Below are 24664 nucleotides of genomic sequence, written 5' to 3'. Positions count from 1 at the left end.
AGTGTGAAATCTTTCATTCATTCAATCATGCAAACTATTAGTGCAAAGGTGAGCTAACACCTGTGCTCAGGTGAGTGTTTATGTTCTTCTAAAATGGATGGTGGAATGTGAAAAGAAGGAGGAGGAGCGCCCAGCCACCCCCACACCCATACCCCCGCCGCAGCAGCAGCGGCAGCCGGAATTCCCCCAACGCCACACGGGAACAGGCAGGGAACAACCGCCCCCCGGGCGACCAAGACCGCCACCCAGGCCAGGGCCAGCCGGACCGCCGCGAGGCCCCCAGAGCCAGAGAGCAGGGAGGCGCAGAGGGAAAGAGAGCGCCGCCCCAGCCCAGCCAGGAAAGCAGCCCCCCGCCGCGCCGGAAGAGCCCAACGCAGGGCCCCACCGGAGAGGGACGCCCACAGCCCCAGACGAGCACCCCACCACCACCCAGGAGTTCCGGGCATCCCCCCGCCCCGACCCCAGGTACGAGCCAGGACCCCCCAAGGGAGACCCGCTCCGCACTCCAGGCAGCCACCCACCCGGCCCACGGTTGGTCCAGGTAGGAGCAAGGCAGGGGCCCGCCGCCCCCGCCCAGGAGGGGGGAACCCCGGGGAAAAAAGGGCGGCCCACAAGGGATGTTATAAATATGGCCCGACCAGGCTCGGCCATGTTGGAAGTTTGGCGGGGCCCAGCGCCCAGGGGCAAGGACCAGGACCCACCCCCCAGGGACACGAACACCCCCGGCTCAGGTGTAATATGAACCCCCCCACCGTGCGGAGAGAGCACCGCCGGGCCCAGGGAGCCGGCACCCAAGGGACACGGCCGCCATCGCCAAGGGGCCCGCACCCCCCACCAGGGAAGGGGTAGGGGACAGATGGACCCAGGTCCCACCTTCCTTGTAAAATGTGTGTGCGTGTATGGGTGTTTGAGAGGGTGTTTGTGTGCATGTGTGTGTGTTTATGTTTGAATGTATATATTGAAGGGGGAGGGGTGTTTGTACTAAGGGGGGTGCAGTTAAAATTGGCGAGTAGGGCACTAAGGGGACATCTCCTGATTACTCACAGTGATGTCCCCTCACCCTCCACACCAAGGGGCCCTAAATGTCTAAGGTGCGGTTAAAATTGGCGGGTAGGGTGCCAGGAGGACATCTGCTGCTTGCTTGCAGTGATGTCCAAGCACCCCCCCTACCAAGGACCCTACATGTCTAAGGTGCAAATAAAACCGAAAGAGGGGGGGCCCACTCCATACGGCAACCATAGGAGGGGGGCCACTCCCAAGTAGCCCCCCCCCCCAAGGCGCATCGCAGGCTAGACCCCCCACCCCCTCACCCTAATATGAGGTTATATAAGGAAGGGGGTAAGTTGGGGACAGCTGGTAGACTGTCCCCCGGTGGTCAAACAGCCGTCCCCCAGCCCACCCCCAGCAAAGGGGCCAGGGCCACCCAGCCCAGGGGCCCACCCCCGGAGGCGCCGACACCCCAGGCCCGGCACCACCCACCCCACACAGAGAGAGAGGAGCCAGAAAGCGTCGCCCCCCCCCGGAGCAAGCCCAGGCCCCCACCCCCAGACGCCGGCCCTAGAAGAGCTCTGGTCAGGCCTCGACGGGACCGAGGAGGCCAACCGGCCGAGGCAACCACTGATTGCCTCAGCGGAGACCCCGACCCGCTAGCCCCCCCGACCCGTACTAATAATGGGCCCCCCCTCCCCCCCAGAACGCCCCCCCACAGGACAGGGCCGACAAGCCCCCCACCCCACCCCACCCCAGACCCCGCAGCCGAAGCGGGTGACACCCAGAGCGACCGGGGTCCCCGAGAGGGTTGTCCCGTCCCGTCCCAGAGCCAGGGAAGGGCCGAACATTAAGATTTAAACTGTTTCTGAGTAATTCTTGATTTCAATTGGGGTGAATCAGGAGCAGACGAAAAAATTCCTTTATTACTATAATTATAATTATTATTATATTAATTATTATTATTATTATTGTTCTTAATGTTCTTATTATTATTATTTTATTTTATTTTCTTTTATTTTGTTATTATTATGATTGTTGATCATCATGTTTGATATTTTTTTTAATCAAATATAAACACATTTAAGGAAAATGTAGACAAGTGCAATCAGAACAACAGAAGAGCATGTTGAGGCATGCTTTCTGCAGACCCACGCTGCAGACAAAAACCAGGACAAGGGCTGTGATTGGCTCTTCTCGGTGGGCGTTTCCGCAGGAGCGAAGGTTGCAGAAGGCTGTCGCGTCCGTGAAGGAAGCTCCTCAGCCATTCCCCAGGAAGAAGAGGAGTCAAACCCGGGCGCAGGGATGCCTTATATACTGATCAGTACGCAAATCCGACTGGTGTGTATTCGCCTTTGTTGTCCTTTTAATCCCTGCAGCTCTGCGCTGATAATATGAGGGCAGAGTGGAGAAAGAAAAAAAAAACTGTCAAGGATACAAATCGTTTGGCTCCCGTTCCTATAATTAAATCTACATCATTCTTTATTCAACCCGCAATTATACTGTCTGCCCCACTCCAGCAGTCTAAATCTATATGATCTATTTTTAGTCTGAGATTATAATCCGCACCTGCCAGAGAGCTCTGCAGTTTTGTTGCATGCAATGCAACAGGCATTGTTGGTACATTTCCAGCATTTATTTTTATTTTGCTGTAAAGTTTGTAATCACTGTTGGCAGGAGACCGGACCAACAAATGTGGGAGATGAATTTTCTGATCCAGCTGTCATGAATTACCTGGGAGCCAGGAAAACAACCGTGCTGGGAAACAATTTGTGAGTATTGGGAAGCCTGTTTTTTGTTGTTATGTGACAGTTAAAGTAAAAGGAACTTTGAAAAGAGTAATTTTTTTTAATTTAATCTCAGTTACACAATAAAAAGAGACTGAGCTGCCTAAATGAATGGTTCAAAAACTGTCAGAAACCATGGGGCCATATTTCTCCATTTGTGCAATCAAACGTGGAGTTTCTTTCCTTTTGGTTACCAGCACACATTGACGACAGCTGAGATCGATCCCCACGGGGAGCAAAAATGTGGTGGGCAAATGTTCCTGCTTTGGAGATCTAGAATAAACCATTGGAGGTGATGGAATACAGATCAGGGAAGTGTTGTCATTGGCAATCGGATTCAAATGCTGCTGGGAAATGGACCAAGGTGTGGAACGAAATCAGCAAGCACCAGAACAATTAGCAGTATTATACTTTGTTAGGAAAGTTTACCGAAAGACAGATCAGTCCCCAAAGAAAACGAAGTGACTGTTTATGCTCCTTTCAGCTCGGAATACCATGTGGAGGAGCCGCCTCGCCTGGTGCTGGACAAGCTGGAGAAGATCGGCTTCCGTGTGCTGTCCATGACCGGCGTGGGGCAGACACTGGTGTGGTGTCTCCACAAGGAGGCGGAGTGAATGATCCAAATGTTATTTTTTTATTTTTGTACAGCAAAGCTTCAATGACATATTAAGCTCTTTTATAGGGCCTATATCATGCTAAATCAACTGTTTGTACTTTTAAGTGTATCATAATGTTATTTCCTGAAAAAAAACAACAACCCCATAGCGCCATTTTGATCTATTCACGCATGTGCGCTCTGATCACCAGCCCCCACAATCCGCGAAAACGGGTGGGTTCTCACATTGTGATGTTGATAAGTGAGGAACCGCCCCTTCCAGTAAGAGTCTGCACTGCCAGCCCCGCCCCACTTTCTCTGCAGAGCTAGTGTTGTTTGGCCAAAAGTCTTTCCTTTTACATGCCCAATATGCACATCCATCTTTGCAAAAGTTCGGATGTTGTTTGTTTTCACGGGCGAAAAGCAGACACGCTGCCGAGGCCGGCTCTAGGGACGTCATGAAATGGGTGGCACCCACAAGGAGAGAAAGGCGGAGCCTCAGAAATTGAGTCGTCTTACTTCCGGGTAGGAAAATAAGCTGCGAAAAGGACTAATTTTGCACTTTAGTGTGCCAAAGGTTTTATTTTATCATATATCTGGATTTAGTTTACTCTGAGAGGATTAAGAAAAGCATGATATAGACCAGGGGTGTCCACATTTTTTGGCATGTGAGCTACTTTTGAGACAACAATGTCTCATACCCATGTTTAATATACATAGTATTATAAACTATTAGTAAATAACATTGTTTATGTACTTATAATTCAAATACTAACCAGTAAGAGTACACAAATCTTTGTGAGGAGATACTTTTTTTATTAACAGATGAGGCGTTTTATTACAAAAACAGAAAGCAGCGACTATCGTATTTCGTGCTCTGCTGTGAACAGTGCAATGGGGGGAGCATGGCATTTCTGAAGCGGTATTGGCTCTGTGAGAAGCGCGTGTTACAGGAAAACACTGCTGCCTTGGTCAGCCCGAATCCATCGGGGGGAACTGCGGAGGCAGGTGGGGCAATCCGGGCCTCAATAAACACCTCAATCACATACTTCTCTGTGAAGATTTTGATTCGCTTCCGTATTTTTTTTAAATGAATTTGTATTTTTTTGGTTATTTATCGTTGCTGGCCGATCGACATAATGAGCACCCCGATATAGACCCTTTAAAAAACTTTAAAGCTTTCAAGAAAGTTACATTTGTATACATATTCATGCAACTCTGTTGAAAGTGGTTTACCTGTTTACATTATCGTATTTTCCGCACTATAGGGCGCATAGGATTATGAGGCATCAATGAATCTATTTTGGATTCAGCCACGTTAGCATATTTCCTATGCCTGCTGCTCCCAACATCATTTGCAACCCATAAAAAAACAGACTTATTCCACTAAAACAAAACTTACTGTAAAAATACTTTGCAACTGTACTTTTTTTAATTAAAAAACAACAACGCAAACTTAGATCTACATTTTAGCAGAAACAATATATCGAGAACTTGTGCAGCTCTCTGGCACCTTTGCAACAATGTTGCAGCTTCCTGATTCAACAGCATGTCAGGCGCACTCACACACACAGCCGGAATCTGCATTCAGGATTCCAAAATTCCTGGGTGGTTTGATTCCAAGCATTAGTTTACCGGTGCATGTCTGGGGCCAACCCCGATCCCTAATCAACAACCCAGAAACATAGCCAGCCAACTCCCAGCCAAACTCAGACCAGACACACCACCTCAGACATGATATCCACTTCCTTGCTGTGGATCAAACGGAGCTGAGATTCCCAGTTCTCCAGCCACTGACATTCTTGTTATAGTTTGTCCTGGCTGCTTTGAAGCAGAAAATGTACCCAACGAGGAATCAAAGCTTTGTTGTGCCATGCAACAACAGACTCATCCTCCTGTGCCAGTCTTCCATGCCGCTACAGCCACTGTGGGATTAGGGCGGGGTTGTTGGTGAGTGCATTTCCTGTAATTGTATTTCCTCTCTTGTCATTTGGACCAAGTTTGTGTTTCTGGGCTTTCTTTTTTCACATTGTTGGGATATTGGAAAAGGATACGCATAAACAAAACCATGTGAGGAGGGGATTTTGCAGAAGAGGAGCAGATGTCTCCCAACACACCACTTTACTCTGCTCTGCAGCTGGTCATTGCGTAATGGAGCTTCATGGAGGTAACTCAGGAGCAGTGGAGGGGAAGGATGACTGGACTGGATTTTGTTAAGCTTCCATGTGATTGAAAACTATGGAATTGCAGAAGAATGTCATGTATGACTGTTATGAGATCATCTCCTTTTCAAACCATCACTTCAAGCTCTGTTGTTAATTCACTGATCATTTATTAATAAAAGGTACTTTTATTGTCCTGTCGTGACATCTTTCCTTCCACCTGTCTGGTTATCCGGAGCTGGCCTGCAGGGGCAGCAATCTAACCAGAGATACCCAAATATTCTCCTCTATGGAAACTTTCTGGGAGTCGAGGCGCTCCCAGGCCTTGAGAGAGTCACAGTCCCTCCGGTGGCCCTTGGGTCTTTCCCGCTGCCTTCTCCTGCTGGGACATGCCCAGAATGTCTCTCCAGAGATCCCAGAGCCCTCCTTAACTGGATTTTCTCAGTGGAGCTCTACTCCTAGCTTCTTCTGGTTAACCGAGCTCCTCAACCTATCGCCAAAGCTGCATTCACACCACCCTCAGCAATGCATGAAAAAGTAACCAGTGTCAATGAAAAGTCTATGTAAACGCACATGAAAGCATGTTTTGGTCTTTTTCACAATCATTTTCGACAACTGTTTTAGGGCTTCATGTACAAAACATTGAACAACCATTAAATGTGCGTCGAAAGATAAACTAGGTTGAACTTTTACCAATCAGGGACTTGGATATGGTAGTGACGTATGGATGGCATCCCTTTTCATTCACGGAAGTTTCAACTGTTCAAAAATTGATCATGGAAGATGTTAACAATTGCAAGCCTGCTGTAAGATTCACAAGATTTTTACCGCTTCGACATTTCACACCAAGCCTCGTTAACTATTGGTGGTGGACATGCGCCATTAAACAGTAGAAAAAGATGCCCCTCCCTGCCTGTTCATTGTAAACACCATGGGCTAAATGTCCGTTCAAGAACCCACATTTAGCTCATTCTTGAACGTGTGTCCCATGCCAGTGTGTCCATAGCTTAAGGGTGAGCTGCCCCCCTGTAGAGAAAAATCACTCCAGCTGCTTGTTTTTCAGGGTTCTATTCTTTTGGCTATGATCCAAAGTTCATGACCCCAGATTGACTAATGAGTAAATCCAGAGCTTTCCCCTTTGGCTCAGCTCTTTCACTACAACAGATCAATACAGCGACTGATTTACTGCAGCCACTACACCAATACACCTGTCAATCTCATACCTCATTCTTCCCTCAATCATTAACCCAAAAATACTTCAACTCCTTTACTTGTGGCAAAAACTTTCCGCCTATCCGAGCAGACCACCTTTTTCTGGTCAAGAACCATGACCTCTCTCTTGAAGCCACTAGTTTTCATTTCAGCTTCTTCACACTTCACTGTAAACGGATGAAGTCCTGTGTTGGTGCCGACTGCACCTATAACTGATGTTCATAAAAATTATGAACAGAACCATGGACAAGAGATATCCCTGTTGGAGTCCAACATGCACTGGGAACTGGTTTGCCTTACTGGCTGCAGTACAAACTCTCTCTTCTGGTTGTACAGAGACTGGAGGTTCCCTGGACCTTATATTCTATAGTATCAACCGCAGAACACTGTAAAAGGACATGGTTGAACACTTTCTACAAATCCAGAGAACACATGTGGAATGGATGGCTGAACTTCCATGGATCCTTACACACTCTGTGCAAGGTTTAGGTGTTCTGCTGTTCCACGATGAGGATGACAATCAAACAGTTCCTCTTGAATCAGAGGTTTGACTACAAGCTGAATTCTCCTCTCCAGCACCCTAGAGTAGACGTCCCCAGGGGGGCCAAATAGTGAGTCCCCCTGTAGTTAGAGTAAAGCATCTTGTTCCTCCTTTTGAAAGGAGCCACCACCCCATCTGCCAGTCCAAAGACACTATCCCCAACTGTCTCTTTGACTTCAGCTAGGGTGATGTTCTGGCTCACTTCTGCTTCCCGAGCCTCAGCCTCCTCAATGGAATGGTTCCTTCCACTTCTGGACACCATTTAAAGTTAAGGTCAGTAGCTCATCATTAGTACTGCTGACAGTATTGGCAGATAACTGCTTCCCAAGATGATTTGCAAGGTTTTTTTTAGGCCAACCAATAAATGCCACTATTTTTTAGGAGGAAAATAAAACTGACCTCTAGATTCCTGTTTGAGCATTTAATGAATCATCTCCAAAAAAAGACTCTTCTTATATACCGTCTGTATACACATAAACACCCCAATACCTTCCACAGAACTCCAACTCAGATCTCATCACTGGTATCCTTATGTTGTCCTTATATTGTTACACTCACAGGAACCCATCAGTCCGAGTTGGAGCTTCTTGTTTGCAAATCCCAGGAGAACAATTATCTAAACTATCATTTCTGTAATAAAGCCCCTCCAGAGATGTTTCATGTTTAATCAAAAAAGCCACAAGAATTCAATAAAACAAAAAAGAAAAAAATGCACCTAGTGTTTCATTCAGTGTGATTACTGGTCTGTGGTTTGGATCGCTACTTCCTGAGAGAGAATATTGGCAACAGAAGAGAATGATTTTTACATTTCAACTTGTTTGGTTAGAGTAATAAGGTAATGACTTGTTCATTTAGAGAAATTATTAGTGATGAAGGATATTTGAATCATTTGTCTCCTTTAAAACACAATATACATTAAAATCTCTCATTGGATGCCATCAATGACATGTATCTCCCTCTGTTTTTCCTGCAATATGATATTGATATAGAAGAAGTCCCCTGGGAATGAAAAGAACATGAAGACGTGATGCACTTTTTCATGCAAACGTATGAAATATGATAAACTAGGTGCATTTTTGCAAGTATATTCACTTCAGTGAATCAGTTTTAAAAAAAACATACACTACACACGTACTGATAATTCAGCTATTCTTTTAATTTGGAAACCTTAATTTCACAGTAAAGTGTAAAAAAAAATTGTTAGGAACTCAAGTTCACACTAATCAGGTAATACATTTATTAACAAGTTAATTTGGCGAGAATCCGATAAAGACAGTACTAAAAAAAAAGCTGTCTGTTCACAGAATGCTGTCAAGTGGACTGTCTGAGTCCAAGCTTGAAGAGCCACCATGCAGACGCTTCCAGGGCTTCAGTCCATGTGTCGAGCCTCTCTTGAAACAGGCAACAATTTTTGCTCTTTTCTTCCCTGTATATTTTGTGTCTGTTTGTCTTTATCCCCCTATTTCCTTAGTGCTGCTACTGCAACTAAATTTCCCTTCGGGGATCAATAAAAATGTTCTTGTATCTTGAACTGGACTCTGGGCTAAAAGAGCATCATTTCTGCTTAGTAATCCAAATTTCTTTTTTCAGATTAAAGTAAATTTTGTTTCTTTTTGTATAAGGACAAAAGTAAAGGAAGAGCATGTAGGTTGTTTGAGCCCCAGTGTAAGGTTTCCTGTCAGTGGTGGTTTGAGAGAAGCCACGTCATCTGCTGACGTTCATATAGAGTTTTATCAGGTCCAAGATCGGAGCAGCCGTCCCTGTTATTAGCCAGCAAATCCATTTGACCTAAAGCCCATAAACGACCTTGTTAAGAGGAAGACCAGAGACCCCAGAGGCAACAACGCAAAAGAGTTGAAGCCTGTCAGGGCAACCTAGAGTTTCGTAACACTTTAGTGTGATAGCAGATATAAATCATTGGCCCAGCAATTCATGAAAGCCTTAACCAAGAACTAGCGCCAAAGAAAAATGCTAACCCTTAAATGAAAACATTTTTTAACATAGATCAGTCTGCATATATTGTTTGTACTTTTTATATAATGCTCAAAAATGTAGCCTTTTATGAGATTTTCATTTACTGAGACACCTGTATATTAGTTCCAGCGGTAAGAAATACCATCAATATTAGGCGATGTTAACTCTAGTTCAAATATTTAGAGAATTAAATGACAAAAAAACCCGAAAAAAGTTGAAAGAAAATCTTGAAATTCGACATTACTTCACAGAAACCCAAATCTAATGATTCCTGAAAATGCAAGTGATGTTTCAAGGATGAGTGTTACATTAAATAAGGTGGTTAAAAATGTTCAAAAAAGACTGACTGGTGGTAAAGAATGAAGACAAGGAGATGCAAAACAAATTATGTCCAGCATAGTTTTATAAATGCATGCTGTGCATAAAAAAATCTCGTTTTTAACAACCTTCATGCACTTTTTAATTCATTTTTTCCAACATTGTCTATTAAAAATAAAGGAAATCATCAACAATAAAACACAGAAGGTAAATTATTTTTGCTTTAAGAAACTGTTTATTTTGCCACAATGCACAGAAAATCCGTCAGGAACTTTATGAAACTAAAGTCTGACACAGGTTAAGGTTTGGTAAAAAAGCTGAATCTTCAGCTGCTAGGACCCGGCAGCTTCGTCATCATCTTCCCTCTGCATCTGTTCGATGAGTTTCTGGCGCTCTGCAGCCTGCCTCATCCTCATCATCACTATGCTCTCATAGTCGCGCTCATTTGAAAGCGAGCCCTGCAAGGAAGACAAAATTGCAAGGTCAGACAGACTTCCTTCAGTTGAATGTTACAATACAGAGAAAGAGAGTCATTCTCAATGTTTAGCGTCTGTTTTCTCTCATAGCCTGACCTTTAGGTGTCAGAACAGGGAGGGAGAGGCTCATCTGGACAGATGCTCGCAGCTTAGTTACCATTTTTGCAAGGGTCAAAATACATGAGGCTTAACATCTGCTGCGACAGTTTTTATTTTTCACTGTCTGAGGATCATTTAATCCCTAAATAAAAGTGGTCTGGCAGATGCCGGGCTTATCAATGTGTTTACATAATTTCCAAGGAGATCTTTGGCTTGGATGACAATGGTGACAGATCGTGGTTGTGGGAGGAATCAGAGATGGGAAGCCACTCGCTAACTGCTAATCAAGCGAGAACACAAGCCTCATATAAGCCAATCTGCAATCTGTGTGATGGAAAATAACATCAAGAAACACCGAACGCATGCCGTTCACACATATGCACACTAATTGAGGGCAAGAAATCTACTTAAAAGAAGTCTCAGGGAGTTTTTTTCTGTTTCCTGAGAAAAGGAAATGTTTCTTTAAGACAACAGTAAGCTGCAAAAGAAAAAGGAGGAAGTTGTCTTTTGTCGATGAGCTGAGGCATCTGGAAAACATCAAAGGGACTTCACCATCTCTGCAGAGAGGAGAGGGTACGAGCAGGAAGAGCAGAGGACGAGGTCTGGATTGAGGAAAGCTGCTATTATCATTCCAATAATATAGGTTCAAGGGCTCGTCTAAGCATAACACATCACGCAAACACCATTACGTAAATAAACATCTCTTACATCTTCGAATCAAACAAACCATAAGAAAGTACACAGCAGCAGAGGAAATGCTTCAGCCCCTTAAGTAAACATGTCACTACCATTTTCTGCCCTCTACTGGTTACAGTGTCAAAGTGCACCAATAAAAACCTGGGAGGCCGAAGCACGTTCTGGTGCTGATGACAAAGGGGAAATGTGAGCATTAACAGGTGACCGAATGATCTCAAGGAGAGGGATGTTTCCTGAAGAATATCCAATGTGCATGTTTAGCCGGTGCATCACTCTGTAACAAATCTCCCAGTGAGTGTGCTTGGTACCATAAAGCAGGGGCCCAGGGCGAGTATGAAACCACAGAGCACAAACAGCGGGCCCCTTCACAAAGCTGAGAGAGGAGGGCCACCTCGGAAGAGGGATGCTAGTAAAAAAACACATCCACACGCGAATGCATGCATGCAAACAACTTGAGGATTAACTTAGTTACATCAGCACTCCCCAGTCTGATCCCACGCCAGCGGTGACATCATGAAAATCCGTTGGTGCTGTGACTGAAGCAGTTTCATAGTTTCATACGGAGTCTGGCGCTCCCCCACCCTCCAACAATCACACAACGGTTTCAGAGAGCAGGTGGCAACCGCTTCCCCAAGAACAACTTGTCAGATCAGTTTCGCATGATGCCGCCCTGTTCAGTGTGTGAACACAAACGAGTGGGCGAGTGACAGCGTGTGTGGAAACGGGAGAAGACAAGTTTGGACTTGAGCAAGATGACATTGTGTTTGTTTAAAAAAGACACTTGCAATTTCACACTTGTCTCACGCTCACATTTGCTAAGTGGATTATTCATTAACACCATCAAGCCTTAGACGTTGGACGTCGGACTGGGATTTGACAAAAAACTTTTTGTGTTAACTCGTTCTTTAATTTTTTATTTAATCCAAGAAACTTCAAGTTATGGTTAAAAGAAACTCCTCTGAATGTTCCTTCCAGATAAAAAAAACAATTTTCTATAGTTTGAAAAGCAAGAAATTTTAAGTGTTTTTTAAACATTTTTTTCCTTAATATATTCTTCAATATATCCTATTGAATGTCAACGGTTTTAACATTTTTGCAGTCTCACTCCAGTTTTGCTTGTGTGGTTTTTTTGGAACTCAACCAAAGAAACTGTCAATCAGCCTGATAAGACACAGCAGTCCTCATGTTCACTGGTTAGGAAAACTTTGGCGTAATAAATAACTTATTCCAAAGCAGGAAAAGTCAACAGCCTCTGTGAATTTTTTGCGTTGCACTGTAGAAATTCCTGGGACTCTTATTTTACCCCCTTAACACGTCTGCTCTGTGGTTCAGGCTAACATTTCTGCCTATAAAGCACTGCGGTGAAGTTAATCAAGGGAGTATTTATCTGGAGTGCGTGTGGTGGCAATCTGTGTATTTCTGTATGTAACTGAACTCTGAGTTACGTGATTTATGAGGTACAAATACTTATTTGGAGATCATTTTAACGTGAGGGGGTGCCTCTGTGCACGTGCATGCGTGCCGGTGCCCAGACCTTCTTACTTATGCAAACAAACAGGCAGGGTTACTGCTAATGCAATGCGACAGCCAAGGTTAAATTCCAATGCACACAAAGCTGTGGCCTCATAATTGGTAAAGTATTAATGACTGTTCGTTATAAAACTGGGCAGAGATTCACAAATGCTTATCCAATGCTTGTCATCCACACTTTCCTAACAATGAATGCGTTTGTGCAAAAGTGGGGTCAAGTGTCTTGCCTGAGGACACATTTGCTGTCACAGCTGAGCATCAACCCACAACCTAGAGAACTGCCAAGCTGCTGATCTGTCCCCCATGCAACAGCCCCTTCAAAATAAAACTGCAGAGATATAGTCCTCTATTTGGCTTTTGTTACAAAAAAACTAACAAGTCACAAATACTGATATCTAACCCATAAAAGGCGGTAGACTAAACATTTAGTTTAGTCTAAACTGAATTAGCAAAATTCTCACATATATGACTAAATCTCTTACTATTTAGGGGAAAAACCTCAACTGTGTCATCCCTTTGTCTCCAAAGATCACTGCTTCTGACAACTACAATAAAAAGACCAATGTAAAAAGGCAAACTCACTGATATGGAAAATAGTGTGAGATTTCGAAAGAAGATGGTTGGTGTCATAGAATTCTGGCCGGGCACAGACCACAATTATTCATTTCTCCTCCGTGATCAATTTTCAAACGCTTGGCACTAGTGTGTTGTGAAAAAGACACTGTTCATAAGTGACTAACACAACAGAGTCCCTGATTGGTCATGGTTTAACTGGTTTATCCTTCAGAACGTGTTCAATAGCTGCACATTTTGGACATAGAGCCCCAAAACAGACTACAAACACGCAAGAGTTTTGAACGCGAAAGCCCAAAATGCATATTTACGCAGTCTTTTCATTGGACGTGGTCGCTTGAACACAAGCTGCCGAGTCCGGTGTGAATGTAGCATAACACTGAAGCAAACACACTAGCAACATGCAATGTGGTAGAGTCTCCTCATCTCGCAGCCAGACATTCCCATCAGGACATTATTAATATTAGAGGCATAACACTCTTCAAAGAACTGGTTTGTTTGGATTACTGAAGCCCTTAGTGATTTAAGTGCATCAGAAATCTACTAATTATCACAGCACTCCAATACACGACCATCAATTGGATCCGTCTTGCTTGTGCCCCATACAAAACTTTGAACACTCCTTATAAAATGCCAACACAAGATATTATGGAGTGTCACTTTCCTAAATTGCTTTTTGGATTTTATCCATGTACACGAAGCTCTGAACTTTTAAAATTAGTTCTACCCTGGTGTTTGAAAGAAAAGTTTGATCTTCACGTGTAACAGAAGGAATGGTTCTCATTTATAATATAATCCTGAGACATAGCAACCCCATGAAAAAAAAAAAAACCCACAAAGCCCATGGTTACAACCAAGAAAAGGGAAGAAAACCAACAATTTATCATACCTAGATTCTAGTTTTTGGCTATTCCAAGTAGCTTTGACAAACTGCAAACATTTGTACTGGGTTGAACACTGTTCAGGTGCATTAGCAAATGTTAGCAGAGCATAAATCTAAAGGACACGTGGTGTGCTAAGTTCCACATATATGTGCTGCGCAAGCATGTGGTTGTCGGTGATGACCGTATTCAGCAGAATAGATGTGGGCTGTAAAGATAGATTGCTTCTGGAATCTGGAAACATAAAATAAATAAACTGAAGAAAACTGGCAGCAACGATCTGGACCCCGGGGTCCCTGGCATTTCTCTTTTTGATGGATGGGCTTAAAATCATTTAAAAAAAGAAAATTTGGGAGGTTTTGGCTTCTCTAATACCCTACAATATATTTTTGTATAGGCAAAACTATGCGTTTCACATTGTAGCTTTTACTGGAACAACACTCTGATTGCAACAGATTTCTTATTGAAACAAAGGAGGCTATAAGGAATGAGAAAAAATATGCTGAGAACATTTTAGTTTAGGCTTTGAAATGAGAGAAAAAAATTGTGCAAAAGGTTACATCAACAGAAACATACTTTCATAAAAGTATATTTAATATTAAATCACAACACATTTTCATTTTGTTCCGGCATTCGTCTTTTTACATAAGTCTGGAGTGGCTTAGAGGTGTGTTGGAGTTGTTCATGACATTTGAGAGCTGTAAAACAGTGGTGACATGTGCTGTAGGTGTGACAGAGGAGTTCAAGGAGGTGATGGGATTGCACCAAGGATGAGCTCCTTCTTGTTTGCTGTGGTAATGGGGAGACTGACAGGTGAGGTTAGACAGGAATTTTTGTGGACTATGATGTTTGTAGATGATGTTGTGATCTGGAGTGAGAGCAGGGAGAAGGTGCGGGAACATCTAGAGAGGTGGAGGTTTGCTGTGGTCAGAAAAGGTATGAAAGTCAGCTGCAGCAAGACTGATGATCTGTGTGTAAAGCAAAGGAATTCAAGTGGAACAAAGGTGAATAAGATGGAGGAATTAAAGCAATTAGGTTTGACAGTCCAGAATAGAAGAAAGATGCATAAAGGCGTGTGCAAGCAGGTTGGAACGCCAGTTTCAGGTGTGATGTGTGACAAAGGAGTGTCAGCTAGATTCAAAGTGTAACAGAATGTGGTGAGAGCAGCTACGTTACTGATTTAGAGACAGTGGCTCTGAGAAAAAGACAGGAGGCTGAGCTGGAGGTAGCAGAGCTGAACATGTTGAGGTTCATTTTGGGAGTGATGAAGATGGATAGATTCAGGAATGAATACATCAGAAAAGAAGCTCATGTTAGATGTTTTGGAATAAATGCAGAAAAACAGATTGAGATGAAGGAACAGTAATTATGTTGATAAAGGGATGCTGATGTGTTATCAAAAGATCAAAAGAGTACCTTCATAAATGTCATGAAGATGGCCATGAGGGTGGTTGGTGTAAACAAGATAGATGCAGAGAACAGGATTTGGGAGGGAGACAGATGACTAGGTGTGGCGCCCCCTAAAGGCAGCAGCCAAAAGGGCCAAAGAAGAAGTAAACATACTGGCACTTCATTAGCACTATCATCGCATTCAATCTAGGAGACACATGATTTATCGTTCAACACTATATAACAGTGATAGTTAGTTATGTCTGTTAATTCATTACAAAAATTAATAATATTACATTTTATTTGTAGATGCCTTTCATGGATCTTGAGGTCACCTTACAGGTGTATGAGTGTATTGCAAATATAAGATTCTTGACTGGTGCTTCTTAATAGAATAGAATAGAATAGAATAGAATAGAATAGAATAGAATAGAATAGAATAGAATAGAATAGAATAGAATAGAAAAAAACTTAAATAATGATAAAAACACTCAATATAAAAGTTTGTGGAGCCATGATTTATATCTCATTGTGGCTTAGGATAAGGCTGCAACCTACACTGTAACCTCAAAAAACAACATACAAGTACAGACAATGTGTGGGTTGATAGCGGTGAACTGAAGTCAGCAGAAACTGGATGGCGCAGCCTTGAAAGAAAATCAGTTTTATGTGTGGAAAATTCTGGAAGAGGAAATTCCCATTACTAAATAAATGGCTTTTTTTTTCAGACAAAAAAAAGAGCAAACTATAAGTAGAAGAACAATTCAATAAATTACTTTATAAACAGTGGATGGTATATTATTTTACATCTATGACATGGTATGTGAATAAAAAAAAACACATTCAATATTTTGGCTTTATTTCAATTAAAAGTTTTATTTTTATGTAACATTTTTAAGTGTCAGCATTTCTGTTACCAGAGGTGTCTCATTTGCCAAGTTTCTGTTGGAGCTTGTTGGATCATAACTTTGCAGACGGTAAAAATGATAATTAAAAAAAAGAAGTAAATGATACTCTAAACCAGGGGTGTCAAACTCTTTTTCACTGAGGGCCACATCAGCATAGTGGCTGTCTTCGAAGGGCCAGGTATATCTTATACATGTAACTAAATGTAATGAATTCATGTTAAATACTGTTAAATAATTCATTATTTATTTATATAACTGTTTTACGTGACAATTACAGTTGCATAGAAAACATGTTTTTGCTTGTTACTAGCAAAAATCCTTTTAAATTTGTTTCTTTCAGGTTAGGTGATATTGACAGTGTTCAAGTCCAAATGTATAGTTACCCAATTCGATATTTCAAGTCTGATTCCCCCTAGATATGAATAGATACACACCATTTTTTATTTTTTATTTTAAGAAATCAAAAGCTTTGATGCTCTCGCGGGCCACATAAAGGGACATGGAGGGCCACATTTGGCCCCCGGGCCTTGAGTTTGACACATGTGCTCTAAACCAAAGATATTGATTGTGCAAACACAGATTTGATTTTTTTTTTAAATAAAATCACGTGCAAATGTACTAAGCTGTGTAATGCATGGCTGACATTTTTACCATAGCTGCTGTCATCAGACAATATTTTTCATATAAAAGCAATCCATGCAGTAAATCCAGCTGAAGTGGAAGCGGAAGCAGCAGAACACACAACAAAGCGAATATTGATTATAGCCTCTCTTGTGGTATTCCAACACCAGTCAAAGCAATATCTGGAAACACTTTTCCTAAGCAACATCCAAGACATGCATCGACCAGAATTTCAGGATAAGCATAGCTGGGTAATCCCACACTCCCCGCTATGGTCAGAGCTTAGAGATGTGGCTTCTAAATTAAGCCAGTTTAGGCAAAATCGTACTCTGCATGCCCTGGGAGAGCAGCTCCAGGAAGCTGTTCTTCCAAATACCACAGATATTAGCTCCTCTTTGACTGCCCTCCATGCAGTTTTGTGGCTGTAGGTGAAGGAATTAAACGCCTTCCTTAATTTCCCCTCTTTTGAAGAAAAAGAAAGATGTTGTGTTTTAGCCTGGGCAAATATGATTCTTTCACATGCGTGAGTAATTGTGTCTAGTCTTGCTGACTGGTCTGGGGCTGCAGAGCAGGAAAGGAAGTGTAGCTGCAGCAGCACGCCTATTGTTTATTGGACTACTTTGAAAGGAGTGCTGAAAAATGTTATTTGTTCTCTATAACCCACAAGAACATTTCAGTGCTCCACTTTCATCTTTGCTGCAAAAGCTCCAACTCTCACAGAGATTTTTGACATGTTTTTATTTTAATATCTTGAAAACAGTATACGGTAACTGGAAAAGTCCAATTTTGGTGATATAAAGGTTAAATGTATGGTTTTTTTTATATAGCTCCAATAGCTGCAATAGAAGGGGAGTAACCCCCCCCCCAAAAAGAAAAAAAAACGAACTAATTTAACCACTACTGAAAGAAATATGTTCAAGAAATTTAGAGTTTTATAAGCTCTTTTCCCGTTATAAAACACCAATCATTAAGGCAGATTGTATACATTTCCCTGTGCTCATAAAAATGTGCGGCAAATTCGGAAATATTGAATAAAAGCAGCTTTTTTATTTTTACTTGTCCTGTCCAACAGCTAAACAGACAGATAGGAGCTGAAGGCGTCGTGTTGAAAATATTCTTCTGTCGCAACAGGGGGTTGTGGATCTTCCGACACACAAGGTGTGTATTTGTATAAACCCCTTTTGTCTTTTAGGCTTAACTTTATTTATTTCGATTACATTAGCATCTTTTTTTTTTTTTTGACTGGACGTGAAAGAAGATGAAAGAAGGGATGTTGGAGACACAGGATAAGGGCACAAAAGAAAGCCCCCCCCCCCCCCCAAGGGAGACCCACCCAACGCTCCAGGCATCCATCCGCCCAGCCCACAGGAGGTCGGGAGAGAGCAAGATAGGGGCCACCCGCCTCTGCCCATGAGAAAGATGCCGAACAAAGGTTGGGGCTCCTAAAGAGCATAGTAAACTTTGCCAGGCTCATCCACAGTTGGAACACACAAGTACAGACAATGTACTTGATACATTGCAGGTTGACCCCATCGCCCTAATTGTGGTTGTAAGAGGAAGGAGGGTAGGTCCGGGCCAGCTGGTAGACTGACCCCCAATTGGTAAAACAACCCCCTCCAGCGTTGCGCCCCAGTCTCCCCAGCCCAGGGGACCCATCGCAAGGAGAGCCAATCCCCCAGGCCTAACACCCCCCACCCCACACAAAGATAGAGGAGCCAAGAGGGCACAAGCCCAGGGCACAAGCCCAGGCCCCTGCGCTCTGCCCCATGAGAGCTCTGGTCAGGATTTGACAGGACCGAGGCAGCCTGACCAGTCAGGTCCCCAACCGATTGCCTTAGTGGAGACCCCAACCCGCCAAACCTTCAAGGTCCCAGACCTATAGTGGACCCCCCCTCCCACAGACAACCCCCAAGGAGAGGGCCAACCCCATCCCACCCCATGACCTCGCAGCCATGGGAGGTGTCACCTGGAGCAACCGCGGGCCCCGAGGTGGTTGTCCCTCCCCGTCCCAGTCCAGAGAGAGAGAGATCAGAGCCCCAGGTGCAGATGGGTAACCCATCCGGCACAGACCAACACTTCCCCACCGGGACAGGGGTAAAAAGTGGCAATTTATAAAAATGAAACTATTTATTCTCAACAGTTGGAGGTTTGTTTGTTTTGTTTTCTCTAAATTGGCTATGGTGCTTTACGCCCTGTAGGCGTGGGAAATGAAAATGCAACAAGTTGTCTCTGTTGTGAAACCCAGTGTGCCTGCTCATACATGTCTGTGAGGGATTTGATTACTCAGAAAAGCTATAGGCCGTCAGTCAGGCAGAAGAGAGTGTGGAGAGGTGCTGGACTGTGGGGCTTTAAACACGCCGGCAGACAGGAAACCAGCAGAGCAGAGGGACAATACAACAGAGATTAGGGATCAGTTGACCCCCTCCTCTGGGTGAGTGACCTGTTTGCTCACTGGCTATGACTTCCTTGTTTCCAGATAAGTACATAATCTGTGAACATTCACTAATTTTTTCAAACTGAACTTTCCTCTCGCAGACACGCTCTAGCAATAAGTCATGGACTCTGGTGGTAGTCTTTCTAAATATATGAATAACAAGCAGGCACTCCTGCTTTGCACACACTGTTTTGCAGGTGAAGCAGGCAGTCAGCCCTCCAACAAGACTGAAAAACACCTATGACAACGAGGCAGCCTCACTCGGCTGACAGGACTCCATAACCTGAGGACTGGCAACTTTTCTGAGACGATACGAGCACAAAAGGAAAAACAGAAAAAAACGTGAATAACCTCCACCTGGATGTCTTTAGTACTCTGACATCGCTGAGGGCAAAAAAGGGACTTTCACCAGCACCACACCTGAAGAACCGCTGACAAAGCAGGTGGGAGCTAACACTCAGGATTAGCAAAAACGGATTCATTACCAAGCAGCAGAACAAAAAGAGACAAAGGTAAGTTAATTAGCTGTCTCTATCAATTTAGAACAAGGCGCACAAAATGTAAAAGCCTCTTTCCTAATATTAAAAGCAGTTCTGCGCCATGGGAGGGGGAAAATAGTTGCATTTCCTTGTTTAATACAATAAGGACTTCTCTGTAAAAGTCAACAAGTCCCATCATGCCATGAAGGAGCTCCTTGGGGCGTGAAAGTAGACACAACCTAGATTTTTGACAGAGAGGAATTCACATGCGCAGGATTCCACAATCCTGGGTTTTTGAGCACGGCAGGTAAATATTTGAAGTCATTTTTACTCACCTGTTGATTTAAAACTACCTGAATGATGGACAAATCATCACATTTCTATGATTCATCTCAAAGATGTCATTTTATTACCAACAAAGATAACAATCTGTTTAAATTACATACTCTGGCATTTATTTTGGCTACGTAGGGTCTCCGTATTACAGACAGCTGAAATCTTAAGACTTCTCCTTGGTTGAACTGACATGTTTGGAAAAGAATGTTGTTGTGTATACGCTCTCCAAACCCCCGCTGTTACTGCAGTGCCGATAAAAACCTTTACAGGTCAACAAAGCCTGTTCGCTGAAGTGGCCAACAAGTTTACGGAGTGAGTGTGTGTGAAGTCACAAGCGCTGATCTGATGTGGGCAAGGCTGTTAGAAGGCTATAAAATCACAGACGCAAGGCAGATCACCTCATCCACATGTCTAAATTGATCAATAAAAATCATTGTAATTATAACAAATCACAGATTAAATAAAAGTTTTTTTGTTTTTTTGTCATTTTTAGGTTAAATAAATGTGTATCAGTCCAACAGATCACACAACTTAAGCTAGGGCTTTACATCATGTCATCTATTGTATCTAACAGGAACTATTTTTACTTTTTATTTCTGAATGACAAATTGTTCTGTAACTCATAAACAGTAAAATATAAAAAATGATTTTCTTACCAATTAAGTTCTTAAAGAGTATTGTGATCTCCTCAAAAGAATTCCCAAAGCTAAATTATAAAAGAGCCAACAAAATACACAACAATATTTGGGGGATTTGTCTTTCTTTTCCTTTTTTTTTTTTGGTTCCTGAAAGTCTTAAAGAGATTAATAGATTTCCTCTGGCAGATCTGCAGCGGACCACACCTGCATTTATGGGAAGAAATGGAACTTGGAAAGTAAATATTTAGGAATAAAAGCTTCAAAGCATTTTTGGAACAGCCCTTTTCTGCCAAGCAATGCTGGATTTCATTAAACTACAATCAAATGTAACAGGTGCAATGTCTAAACAATGGCTGATGATTCTCATCAGGCTGACAGGAACAGCCTAATACTTTAATTTGTTGCAGAAAAACATAAACCCAGGCTAAGACGTGATTTAAACCAATGTTTGTAAGCTCAGATTTCCCTCTTATCTGGTCTTATTTTGTGTGTGTTGTTGCAGATGATCTAACACCTTGAAGCTCTACCACTTTGAGGAGTAAGTGACAAAGCAAGGAGGTCTAGCTCACGCAAATTTGACATTATGCCGCTTAGAACGTCCACGAACAGGAAACCATCCTCCAGTCAAATATCCAGGAGGATCGCCAAGCATAGGGAGACGGTGACTGTCAACATGATCAGTTTGCCTCTGGGAGATTTCCGCCACATCTCCCATATTGGGAATAACGCTCTGACAGACAGCTTTGGGGATCTGTCATTTCTGAAAAAGGGAAACAGCCTCCTCCGACACAGCTCCAAGAGCGAGCAGAACCTCTTCCTCGCCTGTGTGCCGCCTCCAAAACCCCCTCGGCTGAACCTGGATCTGAATGGGACTGAGGCTAAGCAGAGCCCCAAGTGGTCTTTGGACCACAGGAAGAAGAAATGTAGCTCTATGCCGTTACTGGACAGTGACGAGGGAGACGAGGTGGACAAGGATGAAGATTTCCAAAGAAGAAATAAGGATGGGTCAAATGAGGCTCATGGGTTTGGACTAAGCGATGCAAGTTCCTGCACAAATGGAGGGTTTACAGAGAGCTACAACGGGGATGTTAAAGACGAGGACAATAGCTTTTCATTCAACCTCGACCTTGGCCCCTCAATCATGGACGACGTTCTCCAAGTGATGGAAAAGCTCCACAATTAAGCAGGATATCAAGCGAACATCGCTAAGAGGACTTGAAAATGACTGTTTTTTATGTTTTCAATCAATTTTTATCCTTAAGCAAGCACCAAACATCTATGTATTCAAAGGGAACAGACTCATTTTTGGAGTGTAAACAATGTGGGAAGACAGAAGACAGAGCAGCACTTAAAGTTAATGTTTCCCCTAAAACATCCCGGTTAATTATTGAACCCTGTCAAACTTTGAGATGGGCATTTTTTAAATATCTTTTACATTTCTCCTTTGGTATTGTAAACCACACAGCACAGCACAGAGGACGGCTGTTAAAACTTAAGAGTATTGTGTTTAAGGAGGGAGAAGCAAAAGGCTAGAGTCCAAGGTCTTCGAGTTGTGATGTCTTGGCGTGCTTGCCGATCTATTGTGTGCAGAGGGCAATTTGACTTCGCACGCATCCCGGAGGCCCCACTCAAAGGTACACCAAGGTACCCCCCATCTCTCCTTCCCAACGGTGCAGTGAAAACAAACATTTAGCTCTGCTTCCAATAAAAGCCAGTCAGCGGTGGCAGGTTGGGCAGGACAGCAAACCAGGCCACAGGTCCAGGACCTCAGAAGAATCCACAGAACCCTGTTTTCTTAGCTGTAAATCAGAGTCTGATGCTATCGTGAGAGGTGCACGAGAAAGGGTAACATGAGACCTCCACATATGCAGGGGATGTCGAGGGAGGAGGGCCAGAGACATCCATTACGGCAGCAGAAGCCCTGATCAGTCTAAACGCTTCCTTCTGAACAAACAGACCCCTGACACAAAAGACATGCACGCTGCATCTCGCATGCGCCGCGCTGAAAGCATAAAAAAATGTCATATGGTCAGACCAAAGGAGGAAAACAAAAATCAGAAAACTGGGGGCCTAGGAGCAATAACTTTTCAAACGCTGGTCAAGCTTGTGTTTTGTGGGGAGGCAACTGACAAACTTCTCTATAGAACCCAATTTAATATACCGTATGTTCTGCTTCAAGCAGCAAAATCAAAGCTTGATGTCCCAAAAAAAAAAAAAAAACAGCTCAGTCTGCGTATGTATGTTATGTATATAATGGTGTCTCTCATTCAAAACACCATCTCTATGTCTTATATAAACCCTTTCGTTTGTGAAACATTTGTTGAGAAATAAAAAGTGAACTAATCTGCGTTTTTCTTTTTTTTTTAATTCAAGTCAAGAAAATAAATAAATACATTACAATACTCATTCAAATTTCAAGATTGGCGGTTCTATGGCCAAACCTCATGAGAATGTTTACACGTCCTGGCGGACAGACATTTACTTGGGCTTTTTAAGTATCAGAGGCCAAATTTGAGAATGCAAGTTTCATTTGTCACATAACAACCAGTCGTTAAGAAAGAAGAAGAAGAAAAAGATAGACTTGGACACATTAGAAAAATTTTGTAAATAGTTCATCTGGACTTTTTTTTTCTTTTACTTGAAGAAGTTTTGTAAAACATTTTTTGCTATGGAACCATCCTGGAGGAACGAGAAATTGTAAGGCCGTAAAAAGCAAAAAAAAAACATTTTAAAATTGGAAAAAACTCAAAGCAAGAAAGGTATTTTTTTGTTTTTTGAGAAGTTCATAAATAATTTGAAGGCCTAAACAACGGAAAACTGACAGCTTTGAGTTTTTTAGATGCATCTGAATCTCCCAGATAATGGGTAGAAGGCCGAGCTATTCTGTGATTGGCACCTTAGACTGTGACCCATCATCAGCTTAGTTCAGTTTGTTCAACTGTGCAATGTCAAAGAGATATTATGACACGTCGCATTCAGAAACTAAGAAGAGAAAAACAAACAGACTTAGAAATACTTACAATACATTAAATAAAAACTTTTCCTTAAACATCCAAGCTGACATTATTTTGTCTGTTTTTATAAAGCGTTTATGCGGGCTCCATACTCCCTCCGAGTGTTGCGTAAAAAATCCAAAAAACTCAATTAATATTCAACCACATGACAGATAGAAGAATGAAGGGGGCTGTCATTGAGGGCACTTTATCTTTTCTGCACTTCAAATACTGCTTGATCTGTGAAATATCCCAGTCACATGTGGTACTACTTTTCTCATTCCAAGAAATGCAAACTGCTGTCACACAGGCAACTAAGAAATCAACTCAGTAATTAACTATTTGTTTCTGTCAGCGACAAACTAACTTCTTTTGATTTTTTTTTAGAAATAAAATACATGAAATTAAATTTAAACAAAGTGTCAGTCCAATTTCAGTTAATATATTAGCAAAAATAAGAATATTTAACTAAAATTGTCAGTTCTGAATAGAACAACGAGGTTTTTAACTTGTAAAGACACGTTAGAGAGTCAATCTGCTTAAGAACAACACGGTTAATCAGTAATTTTGCCAACAATATAGTAGACAAATCTTTGTGTGCCAACAAATTAGCTGCAAACCTTTATGTCATCAGTCATCTTAACTAATCCCCAAACCTTTTCCCAGCTTGTTTTCTGGTCATTTATCTGCAGAGAGCTCAGAAAGTTTTACTGAGAATTTAAACAGAGCAAAAATCCAAGAAAACAGCAAGAAATCATTCATTTTAGGCTTCTACAGGTGCCAGCACAAGGAGAAAATGTGCAAGTGAACTTTGAAAGCTTGATAACTTTTGGATATGTGGAAAAGGAACAGAAAAATTGCTATATAAAGATGGTTTCTAAACATCTGTTTTGTCAAATTTTTTATGTTAGCCAACATTCAAATTCCTAAAAAAAAAAAAGGGTAACAAAAGTTTTAAAAAAACTAAATCCATGTTAAAACTCACAGATTTTTTAGATTACACTATATTTATCCTAAACTGCATAATAAACATAT

The 24664-nt window shown here is 42.4% G+C and overlaps 3 protein-coding genes across 6 annotated transcripts in view; 2 read left to right on the top strand and 1 right to left on the bottom strand.

Moving 5' to 3' along the window:
* Positions 1-2168: 2168 nt before the first annotated feature.
* On the top strand, positions 2169-5728 carry gchfr (GTP cyclohydrolase I feedback regulator). The gene is made up of 3 exons (XM_004082351.5): positions 2169-2328; positions 2665-2759; positions 3259-5728. Exons 1-3 carry the CDS (start codon positions 2293-2295, stop codon positions 3386-3388), a joined length of 261 nt encoding a protein of 86 aa, XP_004082399.1. The 5' UTR covers positions 2169-2292; the 3' UTR covers positions 3389-5728.
* A 4060-nt stretch (positions 5729-9788) lies between these two features.
* The window catches only part of dnajc17 (DnaJ (Hsp40) homolog, subfamily C, member 17), a 31688-nt gene continuing 16812 nt past the window's right edge, over positions 9789-24664 (bottom strand). For both annotated transcript variants that reach the window (XM_020713550.3, XM_004082352.5), the window contains one exon: positions 9789-10034. In XM_020713550.3, coding sequence (XP_020569209.1) covers positions 9909-10034 — 126 coding nt within the window. In that variant the 3' untranslated portion in view covers positions 9789-9908. The remainder of the gene's footprint in view (positions 10035-24664) is intronic.
* Positions 19006-22675, top strand: LOC101171540 (cdc42 effector protein 2). Of its 3 annotated transcripts, XR_910979.4 has the most exons (3): positions 19006-19180; positions 19381-19695; positions 21139-22675. XR_910979.4 is itself a non-coding variant. In XM_078940658.1 (2 exons), exon 2 carries the CDS (start codon positions 21220-21222, stop codon positions 21817-21819), a length of 600 nt encoding a protein of 199 aa, XP_078796784.1. In that variant the 5' UTR covers positions 19472-19695; positions 21139-21219; the 3' UTR covers positions 21820-22675. The 3 variants fall into 3 exon arrangements, 2 of the variants coding, with proteins under 2 accessions (XP_078796784.1, XP_023807593.1); XM_078940658.1 differs by lacking the exon at positions 19006-19180 and having other exon boundaries at positions 19472-19695; XM_023951825.2 differs by lacking the exons at positions 19006-19180; positions 19381-19695 and adding an exon at positions 19876-19969.

The sequence above is a fragment of the Oryzias latipes genome, chromosome 22, assembly GCF_053564925.1.
Source record: "Oryzias latipes strain Hd-rR chromosome 22, Olatipes_Hd-rR_3.1".
Classification (NCBI taxonomy): Eukaryota; Metazoa; Chordata; class Actinopteri; order Beloniformes; family Adrianichthyidae; genus Oryzias; species Oryzias latipes.
The sequence above is the reverse complement of the archived record's forward strand: the minus strand, read 5'-3'. Positions and strand labels throughout refer to the sequence as shown.